Raw genomic sequence first — 12707 nt, 5'->3', positions numbered from 1 at the left:
GGGATTTGTCTACCTGTTTGGTTTAAACTAAATTGTCACCAATCTTTTTATATTTAACAGATTCATTTGTTCTTTAAGAAACAAAGAAAACATGTGATCCAAAAAAAAAGATCTTCATTACATTTTTTCCCTATTTAGTAATTCAGAGCCACATTCATTTTTAAATTTTAAACATGCCACATCTTAATTCTGCTCTTCATCTGATTAACTGGTTGTGTTAGGAGAGGCTTAAGGTGGCCAGATATTGAGGAAAAGCCACAGAGGCATGTGAACATTATCTTTAGGAAGGTTTGTAAATATGTATATGTTAGGCAGTATGTAGGGGACTCATGTTTTTATATGCTTATAAAATGGTAAAATGACAACAGTCTTATTGAAATGGGGTTTTTCTTATGTTAATTATCCCAGAATTAAGATTTTAGACAATCATATCCTATTTGTTTTTCTGCCTTTTTAACTTAACAGTAATAAAAATCACAAATATAATTTATTTATTAGTCACAAAGTTCTATACTGTAGCATATTATACTATTGACAAAAAAATTCCACCCGAGTGCCATCAAAAGGATATAAAAAAAAATTGTGATAGCTACAATCTGATGGAAATCCATGAGTTGAATGATTCTTTTTGGCTTTATTTGTACTAACCTTTGGCCCTGGGATTCCATTCTGTCCTACTGTTCCAGGCAACCGAGGCTCACCCTCAAAATGAAAAACAGGTATCATCACTAAGTAAAACAGACAAAATCAGCACATGAGGTAGTTAGAGGAGATAACCATTCAATAATGCTGTAGAAAAAGAGAAAAATGACTATTACTGTAATCACAAGTTAGCTTGTACAATCCAAAATTTTATGTGATAGAGAGCAAGGTATATAACAGGATTAATTAATTTATTATTTTTATCAGTAAGAAAGATGAAGGGACTGACCCATGGAGTTAATATCTAGCATGGTACTAGGTACAGCCTATATATCATATAAGTACTGGTTGAATGAATAAAAGATCCTTGAAAATATAAGACACTTAAGATGGAGAATTTTTAAGAGATTAACTCAGAAAAATAAAGATTAAATCATAATATTTTCATATTAGATTTAATCAAATGAACATTTGTAAATCTAAATCTTGAAGAAGACACATCTTTGAATACCCACTTAATGTATTTAGACACATTTGATACAAAAGTTAAAAGTAAAAAATGGCTTTGATTTATTTTTCCAATATCATTGTAAAAATAATTCGAATAACATATTTGGACTTAAGGGCTCTCATTCTCATACTGAAAGGGAGACTTCTGGCGGGGGGTGGAGTGGGAGGGAGATGATGGCTATTAATCTAGAAAAATTATCCATCTAAGAAAGGTGATGATGTCTACTAGTCTTTCTGGATTTTCAACCAGCAATGATTTTCCAAAGAAGAGAAAAAGAGAGTCCCATAAAGTACCCAGAATCAAAAGAAACCCACCGACCTTGTGCATTTCTGCTGCTAGTTGGTTCCAACTTAGATCCATGAGAATCTCATTTTAAAACACCTGCAAAGCCCTTTCCTGTGTGCTCCAACTAGTGGACAACTTCCTTCCACTGAGGGTGATAAAGTTGTTTTTTAGTTGAATTTTTTTTGACAGATTGATTTTTAGAGCAGTTTTAGGTTTAAGTTACAGAGTTAAGTGATTTTAAAGAACACTTTATAAATCATCTAAAGGGCAGGAATTGGGTGATTTTTATATTTGTGTTCTCAGCCTCAGCCTCAAAAATATGTACATTAATAATAAAGTAACATTTTTTTTAATGTGCCAAGATCTTTACATTCATTAATTCAATTAGTTCTCAGAAGCTTCTATGTAGTACTATTGCTGTCTATTTTATACGTGAAGAAACTAAGGAATTAAAAAGTAATTTGTCCAGATTTACATAAATATAATCAGGATTTGAACTCATGATCTGGCTTAAAAGGTGGGGCTTTTAACACTGATGAATGAAAGTATCTAGAAACTGAGAGAGAGAGGATAATGAATATTTCTATCTTCATTGTATTTGGTTTATATGTCCCATTTACAAATGACTTTCTAGAATGTACAGAAACCTAAATTAAATATAATTTACCTAAAGATAATTCAGGCATTCCTACCAGATTAATCTAAGCCATGTGAAGCTTGTGGTCTCTTTCAGGAAGAGTGAAAAATATCTTACTATTGTGCTGGATTATTATAAATGCTGAGGTCTTAACCTTCTGGAAGAAATTCGACTTCCTCTCTAAAATCACACTGTGATGGCAACTCTTGCACTTTCCTTGGTAAAAGGACAAAATTGTTGACCTAGAATAATGATGGCCATTATGGGAAAATTTTGATATGCCATTTGTATGCAACAAAAGGATAAGAACTTGGAAACAGAATACACCCTGAAAGAGGACTATCATTTACTGTGGAACTAGAAAAAGAGCTATTGAGTCTGCTTTCTTCAAAGAATTCACAACAGGATGCACTAATATCATAACTCATGTTTTAATGCAAATAAGAGATGCTGCCAGAGAACAATGAAAACTTTGTTTAGACTTTCAAAGAATAACCATGGTAGCCAGAGTTACTTTAAAAAAAGGATTAAGCCCCTTGGAACCAGACAAAATTCATGCTGAGATTTCAAGCAAGGAAGAGAAATGTTGCTTATAATATTCATATATTAAGGAGAATGTTATCTGCCTAACATTCTCCTTAATATATGAACATCAAGGGACTAAAATTTGATCCCCTTTTCTCTTTGATTTTACATATTTCTAAAATAACCTTTAACCTAAGATGAAATAAAAAATTGCACCAATAATCTCATCACCTTTATGACTATTTTCATTTTGTCCTGTTTCTGTAGTCTTTTTTTTAACTTACATATTTCCAACCAATTGAAAGTATATTACATAGTTTAATGTTATGATTTTTGTTCATCACACATGTGTTTTCACATGATATTCATTATTGTCTTGTGAATAGGTTGATTATCCTCTATCAAAGCCAAGTGTGATCATTTGTTTCATCAGTCCCACATTGTTGAATACTCAGGTTGAATATTCTATCCAAATTTTTATTGTCAAACTAAAGTAAATACCTTTGTAAACATGCTCATATTTTTCTGTCAAATTTTTAATTATGATAAATGCCCTGGATTTATGTTTTAGTCACTGGAAACATTATGGCCCTAACTGCATGTTTCTAAATTGCCTTCTAAGAGCATTCTGAGTTTTATTTGCTTTGATAGGCATCCATTCTGTATTAGTTTTTCATAACTTCATTAACATTGGATATCACAATTTTAATTCTCTTTGTGGCTGCTTAATAAGCCTAAATAAGAGAACACTGCTGTTCAATTTGACATTTCTTTTTCACTTTCAAGTTAAATATTTTCTCCTGAGTTTATACTATAAATAGATTCATAGGACTTTAAATCTGGACACTGAAGAATACTGTTACTTGAATGAATCAAAGGGAGATGATAAGAAGAAAAAGTGACCCATAGCATTTTACCTTTAATAAAGAGCATCAATAAAAATACATCCCAAGTCATATGAGGGGGCCTTAGAGCATTCTATGTCTCCTAGGAAGTGTGAAAGAAATGTTCGAGCTGAAGTCCTGTTCAACTCTGAGGACCAAAGCTAAGCTATGCGATCCTGAAAGGCATGAATTCATTTATCTAAGAGCTAGAGAAAATCCACTGTATGTTCTACTGCGGTCTCAGAGTTTCATGGACTATAAAAGATGAGACATGACAGGTGCCTATACTCAAAGCTTATTTTTGAGTGAGAAAAAAAGATATATACATAATAACTGAAGGAGACATCTAATTGAGTTTGTGGTTATTTGTTCTTGTTTTGTTTTGTTTTTCTTTTCTTGAGCAAAGTTTTCTTTCAGCTCATGAAGAGGCATAATAAATAGAAATCAAAGCATAGTCTTAATGAGGAATGAACTATGTCCTGTAGTGTATTAATTTGTTCCAATATATGAAGACAAAATTATCATGAGTCCCCTTCAAATAAAGTTCTAATGATATTATACTATTATATAATAGTAAAACATGTAGATATAACAGAAACATACACATATCAGAAAGATACAAAAACAGGAACTAGGCTTTGTGTGTGTGTATGTGTGTGTGTGTGTGTGTGTGTGTGTAGCAGTGTGTGTGTGTACAGCTAGTCTCATGTTTGTTGGACAACCTATCCATCTACTTCTGAATGCCTTCCACATTTATAAACACTGAGGACATTTAATCGATGGTAACAAAGCAGGTAACATCTTAACGACAGGTAGATTGATGGGGTTTTCTCTAGCATAGTTTAAATTTTAAGGCCACTCCCAGTACATTACTCCAAAATGACCTTTTCCAAATTTAAGCTGAAAGTAAGTTGGAGTGACTTTTAAGAAAGATAGTTGGCTGTTTTTATTTTATATACATTTATGTACACCAAATACTCTTTGGAACTCTAACAAAACATAAAACATCGCTTAAGGCTTTTGCAATTATTTCAGGTACTACTACTCAAGGTCCACTTGAAAAGAGCACTTAATGACAGAAAGAAATGTGGTTTTCTCACACAGACTGAGTGCTAAAGGGAAACAAGTCATTCAGCAGTAATATCACTCACCATCACTTCAATCACAATAGCTTTCCATTCTGTCATTGGAAATTTAAAATGAATTGAGCTTTACATTTTTAGCATAATGTAATTTGAAAATAGAATGATTTCTATTCAGCAGTGCATTTTCAGAAAAAATCATCCAAACAGAAGATGAAAATAACTTCATGTTATTCATGCCAAGCACAGGCTTGGCACTAGATGAAAAGGGTGACATAGAACACAATGCGGCATCAGAGGTTAGGATGCTCTGCCCCTGGAGCTGGTGATCGTGGGGTGACTATGTAGAATGAAATAAAGACTAAAAATATCCAGTGTTGGTCACTGATACCTCCCTGAAACTCTGGGTGCACTGGGCCTTTCTTCCTGACAGTGACTCAGCACACAGAAGGGTCTCCCTGGCTTCACCAGTGAGCAAGACCAGCCTACAGCCATTTTTCTTCTGCAGCAGCCATCGGTGAGGAGGAGACATGCTTTATAGGTTTCAGAGCCTCAGAGCCTTTGGCAACAATTAGATAAATATCAACCAATACAGGATTGTTCTTTGAATGCAATGAGGCACCAACCAGCAACATCCAGAAATATTTTTCAGGGCAGAGTCAGAAAAATGGTGTCTAGCTCTCCATTCATATTTATCCACATTCTCTCTCTCCTTATAACTATACACACACTATATATATTTTATTTGAGTTTAGTTTTCCATTCTAGTTCTTTAATGGCAGATGGGTGCAAACATGAACTTAGGTGAAGATAGGAGGTATAAAGTGGTCAAAATACTTAACCTCAAACTCTACCTAAATGTAGAAGACAAATAAAATATAAAATAAGAATCCTATGCCCAAATTCTAAGTGTTATTACTGCCCTAGATCCTCTGTGATTTTGTACCCCTGCACACTTCTGTAAACTCCCAAGGATACATGCACCTCAGCTTAAGAACTTTGACAGAAGGGAGATTCAGTTTACACTAATGACCCTGTGTAGCAGCTCCACTACCCTTTATTAAGTCTGTGTGGGCTGGCCAAGTGCACTATTCATCGTGTTTTGTGTGTGTGTGTGTGTGTGTGTGTGTGTGTGTGTGTATGTGTGTGAGTGTGCATGCGCACATGCATGCATAAGTAATCATTGAAATTTTATTTGTGCACTGTTCATCCTTGATTATACTTCTTCTCTACACTTTCACACTAATTTCTTCACAAATGAGTTAAGTACATTTGAGGATGTGAGCGCAATGTAGGCTGGTTGAGACACTAAGATGGCCAGGCTGCCCTACTGGGAGACTGGAAAATAAATCTCATGGCCAGAGATGGCTTTTGGTCTCAGCTCCAGCAAAGCTGTCTTTGGTGGGCAGAGAGGGGACCCAGGAAAAGGTAGGAGAGATGTTAACCAGCAGTTGTCCCCTCCAAGTCCAGGTCAACCTGTGATGTGAGGACTGAAGACAGAAGGTAAGAGTGACAAAGGGGAGAAGCAGGGGTGGAGTTGTGTGTGAAGGACAGCCAGGAATGAGAACTTCTGTAGCTTCCAAGAAAGACCCTAAGCCCTGCAGACTCTGCGAGGGGAAGAGTGGTTACCTTAGAGGATTAAAGACTCCAACACCTAAGCATATACCTATCTCAAAATAGTGATACCCTATCTCAAAGTAGAAAAACAAAACAAAACAAAAAGCAGGGCACGGGGACACATGCCTGAAATACCAGCAGCTTGGAAGGTTGAGGCAGGAGGATCGCAAGTTCAAAGCCAGCCCCAGTAAAAGCAAGGCACTAGGCAACTCACTGAGTCCCTGTCTCTAAATAAAATACAAAATAGGGCTGGGGATGTGGTTCAGTGGTCGAGTGCCCCTGAGTTCAATTCCCGGTACCTAAAACAAATACACAAACAAAAAGGGCTAGAAATATAGCTCAGTGGTGGATTGTCCCCAGGCTAAGTCCCCAGTATATCCCCCTCAAAAGACTCCATTCATTTGGCCTAACAACATTTATATAGACGTGGTTTTATCCCTCATTCCCTCTGCTTCTTCCCTGAGATGAAGGTCAAGAAGTAGCTGACGCTTTATCATGTCACCTAAAGTCCCCAAGCATTACCACTTACCTCATGAACTCACTCTAACATCTGCTTTTCCCTAAGACAAAACACTTAGATTACAATGAAATAGTTTCGTAGAAGGGGATCAGGTTCAATGACTTTTAATAGACAAACACATTCAGACAGGGCAAGTAAGTCTCCCAGGAACAAAAGCAGCAAAGAGATAGGGATGACATTAGAACCCAGGTTATCTCATTCTTCTGAGCAGCTTCTGTCTAAAAAAAAACTCATTCAATTTTATCATGTTTCCTTTCTGCTTAATTTTTAGCATGAAATAGCAAAGTAGCTCTAGGAAGCATCCCAAAATTTCTGCTTCCAGTGGTGCAGGGCCAATGGTTTGCACTTCTATGGGCTCCATGTGTCTTCTGTAAAGTATGCAGGGCTCTGATTCAATGTTAGCCCTAATGGAGTAAGATGTATAATAACAGTTAACATTATTTGTTGTTGTTGGATTAAAGATGTTACCTGGTTACCTAAGCCCTGCAGACTCTGCGAAGGGAAGAGTGGTTCCTTATTCCTCAGAAATCTGAATAAATTTGGCTTCAGACCCACTTTCACAGGCCTCAGATGCCCGAGACCTGCTTTCCCATTACCACGGCTCAAGTTCTTGTCTTCATGAACTGAGTCAACTCTGGTTTGCCCCAGATGGATTCAGGTGGGTCAGTCAGTTCTTTACCCATTGCCTCAAAGGGCTCATCCTGCCCCAGCTTCTTGTGAATTCAAGACTGACTATGTGGCGCTCTTGGGATGACATCACATCACCGAGCACACAGTTTGTCTTCATGTCCCTAACTTCTCCTTTCTCCCCCATCCTCCCTCTCAGACCATACTGGCAATTCAACTTCTCTCTGTGAGGAGCAGCCAGCAGTTTTTAGCTCCAACTTGCCCGCCCCATGCCCGATTCTCTGTTTTTCCTTTCCTGGAGGTGAAGGAGGCTTTGTAACATGGTGAAAGAAAAGACAGACAGAGTTGGTTATTCATCAGAGAACTGCCATTCCTGTAGGGAAGTTTGGTCTTGTTTATATAATCAGCAAACTCCCTTCCCCAAATTAGAATCTCTGTCCACATTGGTAATACGATCTTAATGAGTAGAAAAGTAGACAGACAGATCAACCAGAAACTTAATGCAAACATGCTATATCAGGTAATTTGCTGAAATGGGTCTTAAATTGATCAAAGTAATATCTAAATAAAATTTAGTAACCAAATCTTCATTATGCTCTTTAAAAAAAATCCATGTTTAAGAATTACAAATGTCTAAAAATGTAAAATAAGAAAACATTGTTGTATCAATTATAAGCTATATATTAAAGCTATTTAGTAAAGAAGTATAAGCTATGTAATAAAGAGGTCTTCTGGCTAATATTTAATTTTAATTTTCTATATTGCTAATATAGACAGATAAGTCGAAGAATGGAAATGAAATTCAGGGAGATAGCTAAGAATTTAGGGGTCTCAGAATATAGACCAATTGAGTTTATCTGGATGAAATTTACATAAATAACAGGAACTATTTGTTTTGAGCACACTTGTAACGTTTGATGGCCAGGTAGTGGTACACATGGATCCCACTGATGAACTCCCTACCTGGCCCCTCATCCCTGCCATGAATAGTTTGAATGATATATGTTTTTTTCTTTTACAAAGAGAATGTGCTTAATTTATAATGGAAGTTTTAACCGGCTTTGGTCAACTGGAAAAATTCTAAAGGTCAATGGAGAGTAGAATGAGATAATACTTTACTAATACTCACTTGGGTACCCAGGAGATTTGTGTCGTGGAGGTATTAAGGCCTCTAATGCAGAGAGGAAAGTTTTCATCTTTTAATAGAAAATTATATTTATTATATTTACAATTATACTTACTTCCATTATTTTTTCTGATTAAACTCTGAGGTAAATATTATAATCTCTATTTGACAAATGAGGAAACTAAGGTTTAGAGAAGGCAATTTGTCCAAGGTCATACAAATACCTAGGAGCAATGCTAATCAGGCATTGGGTATGCAGTGCTCAGATTTTCACATTCACATTAAACCTAGTAACCAGACTTTCATCATGCTTTGTTAAAAACTACCAATATTTAAGAATCACAAATGTCTAAAACTATAAAATAACATAATATATCAATTATGTAACGTAATAGTTGTGTCAATAATGTAAAATAAAAATATTATAGTTGTACCAATCAATGTGATTTTACAAATCTACATTCTTAACTACTATTATGCATTACAAGCAGAATTTCTGGCTTTGAAGGCTATTCAGTCATAATACCTGGGTGACTCTGGGGAGAAAATTTGTGCTTTTGTAGCTCTATTTTCTCATTAATAAAATGGAAATAATCACAGCATTTACTCCATAGGATTGCTATGAACTGTGTGAGTTAGTGTGCACAGAATCCTTAGAATAGAATCTGGCAGCTAGTAAGTGCTGAGTGAATTTTAGTAATTATTTTATTTTTTGGTACAAGGGATTGAACCCCGGGGGTGCTTAACCACTAAGCCACATACCTCCCCTTGCCACCCCTGCAATCCTTTTTATTTTTTATTTAGGTCTCCCTAAGTTGCTGAGGCTGGCTTTGAACTTGTCATCCTTCTGCTCTAGGCTCCTGATCCTCTGGGATTATAGGTGTGTAACTGTGTCCCGCTAGTAATTATTTTATACAACTTCTGTTCTCTGCACTAGGCAAGGAACAGAAAATAATCCTGAAAAAAAATTTAATTTCTTATAAATTAACCTCAACAATGCTGTGTTGTTTTATTTGTTTTCTTTGGGGCACTGGGGATTGAACCCAGAGTAGTTTTACCACTGGACTACATGCTAGTCCTTTTTATTTTTTATTTAGAGACAGGATTTTGCTAATTTGCCAAGCTGGTCTCAAACTTATGAACATCCTACATCAGCCTCCTAAATTGCTGGGGTTACAGGTGAGAACCACCATGTTTAGCATCCATGCTGTTTTACAGTTAGATAATGGTTGGCCCCTTGGCACTGTGACCAGAGGTCAAATAAATGAAACCTGGTAGATGTTACTATGTTATGATTATAACAATAAACTATCTCAATGCAGTTTTATTTTTAATAAAATTTCAAATTCTAAATTGATATTAGAAATTAGATCTAATGATACAAAAACTGGTTTTGTGGCTTATATTATTTAACAGTTTAGTGGTATAAAATTTGGAGTATTGGTTATCCATGATAAATTTTAAAACCCCATAGTGATTAGTACTATGGTGTTTTTGAACAGAATTCTAAGACCAAGGTTCTCTGTAATTTGTGTGTATTACAACATAGTCATGGTTATTCTTTCCCTTGACAACATTTGTCAGATTTTAATTCTCACTTTAAGTCATCTATTCCAGGAAGCTCTCTTTGTCTTTCAGAGGCCAGACTGCCCTATGCTCCTCTTGCATACTACTTAACAGCATTGCAACTTAACATACTTTCAGCATATTGTTTAATAAATGTTCTTATTCCCCTTAGCCTGGAAATTCCATGACAGTGGACACAGCTTTAACTTTGGTACTCAGTTGGTGCCTGGCACTTTGTAAAGTTTGAATAAATCACTGTTGAATGAATGACTGAAGCATCAATATGTGAACCAATGGACATATGTAAGGGAATCTAGGGGCACAAGCTTTTCCAAATTACAGATGTAATTTACTAAGAACTAATAAGTGAATATTTCTGTATGCTCTTCTATTAAAATATAGTGGCTTTTAAATTAAAATGGCAAATAAATAAACTTCATGATGTGATTCATTCAAATACTTCCACTTGGTGGCTTCTTTGTCCTGCAATGGCTTGTGAAAAGCTTCACTTCTTACACTCCTTTTTCCCAACCCCAATTCCTTTGATTTTTATTCTCCTCTCTCCCAATATTTTCATTTACTAGAATGATAACTAGTTCTGAGTTTCATTGAAATATGCTGAAGTGAACCAAGGGGGAAGTGGTTTGAAGAATATATGACCATAATCGATTTATTTCCAGCAAGCATTAAAAAGCTTCTTTCAATTAACTTTTTATTCCCTTCTAAAGGAACTTAAAATTTATTACTTAAAGAACAGAACTATCTTTTATTCCATTGAAACAAGTGAAATGGAGTGCAAAGTCACTTCGAGAGCAGGGCGAGCCTTAGAATACCTGGTCCACACTCAGGGTTAAAGTGATTTGACTTTATAAAATGCTCTGTAAAAGGAAAATGATGGTGTTCTTTAAGAAAAAAGGAGGCGTCCTATGACTATAGCTACTAGCAGAAGAGCAGTCCCATATTCTCAGAATTCTAATCTAAATAATTGCTGATTTTAGACAGCAGGAAATTTAATAAATATAATCTAATTCCCACCTCTAACCCATAGAAGAACTGAATTATTGTAAGATTCTTTCCCTGAACCATTAACTAATCTGTAATCAGAAATCAGTCACTTATTTTGCTCTTAATATCTTAAGATTTAGCATCAGAAAGTCATAAATATACGGGGTAATATGTGTAAATTGTGCTACAGGAAAATTTTAGGTGAACTAGCCAGAAGACAAACAGACCACAACACATTGAAATCCTTCAGGAATTTAATTCAGACTCTTAAAATGATGAAGTCAAGGTAGCAAAGGAAAAAAACCATATGTTTAGTGGTTATAGCAAATGAACCAGGAATAAAAGATATCGGGTTCACTGTTTATCTCACTGTGCAGCTTGAATCAATGGTTTGACCTTTGGAAGTCTTAGAGGCTCAATTTATCGGCTCTCTAAATATACTTACAATAAAAGTGCCATTAGAAGTATGCTGTGAAGATTAATGTCAGGGAAGAACTGTGATACTCATGTGTAAGAGATGGAAGGAATTCCAAATACCACAACTATAAGCTAATTAAAATTTAATGCTCCTTAAAAATCACATAGCTAGCTAGGATAGAGTCATAGGTGACACACTAATATCAATTTTTAATTTAAATGAATTTTGAAGTTTTAAAGACAATAATAAATTCTGAAACAGGATTATGAAATACTTATCATTTTGCTTTGGAAAAAAAATATCCCTTATGACCCAGGCCTCAAAAAATTCTAGTGTGCTTAGGCAAAAAATATATATATATTTAATCCTGAAGATCTTTGATGTTATCTTCATTATTTTTTCTCTTTAAAAGGAGATGAGGATATGAACTCAGAGGAGCATGGGCTCGACTTTTTATGGGCTGTTTATCTGTCTCTACCTCTTTTCTTGCATGGCACGTGCACCAAGGCTGGCCACTGATTGCTATTGAAATAAATTGTCATTATGATGATTAAGATGAAAAAATGATTAAGATGAGAAAAGAGTCGAAAAATTAAAGGTTGTAAATAACACCCATTCAGAGATTAGATTTTTTATAAAGAATTGATATATAAATATACCAAAAAAATTGTAGAAAATTCTTTAAATTCCACCAAAGGATTCTTCAGTTTGAAAGTGGTTCTATCACAGGACCGCCTCTTCTGACCAGCACGGGAGCCTAGGCCCAGCCCAGATCCGTCCACAACCACTTGTGCAGGACCCAGGTCCAGGATAGATCTGAGTTCACTACACTCCCTACCTGGGAGCCTAAGCCTAACCCACTTCCATCTTGGGACTCTGCAGTCACTACCATAGCCTTCCCTATGCAGTAGCCACTATCTTTTGACAACAAACAGGGCCTAGAAGCACCTGAATCTTAGAGCAGGCATCCCAAAGAGAGTATGAGGCTCATCCTTTCAGCCCCATCTCTGTAAGCCATTGTTTCCATCTTGGGGCACTTTAACCATTATCTAGAGTTACCTTGGCTATTGCAGCCACCACCTTTAGTTGCAGTAGCATACATTGAGGAACACCAGCAGAGTCTGGAAACCTAACATTAAGGTGAGCTACTGACAATCTGCACAAGTATTACAAGAATATAGGGAAGAAACTGTATTATCTCAGATCCATGCCGCAAGAAAGGAAGACACATGGACAACATGAAAAAACAAGAGAGGAAAGTG

General features: G+C 35.8%; 1 protein-coding gene across 1 annotated transcript in view; it reads right to left on the bottom strand.

Moving 5' to 3' along the window:
- LOC144374243 (uncharacterized) overlaps positions 1–12707 on the bottom strand; it is a 138955-nt gene that overhangs the window by 48996 nt on the left and 77252 nt on the right. The window contains exon 4 of the mRNA XM_078037165.1: positions 649–702. Coding sequence (XP_077893291.1) covers positions 649–702 — 54 coding nt within the window. The remainder of the gene's footprint in view (positions 1–648; positions 703–12707) is intronic.

The sequence above is a fragment of the Ictidomys tridecemlineatus genome, unplaced genomic scaffold (genome assembly GCF_052094955.1).
Source record: "Ictidomys tridecemlineatus isolate mIctTri1 unplaced genomic scaffold, mIctTri1.hap1 Scaffold_63, whole genome shotgun sequence".
In the NCBI taxonomy this organism is placed as follows: domain Eukaryota; kingdom Metazoa; phylum Chordata; class Mammalia; order Rodentia; family Sciuridae; genus Ictidomys; species Ictidomys tridecemlineatus.
Note: the sequence above shows the minus strand (reverse complement) of the source record. Positions and strands in the feature narration are given on the sequence as shown.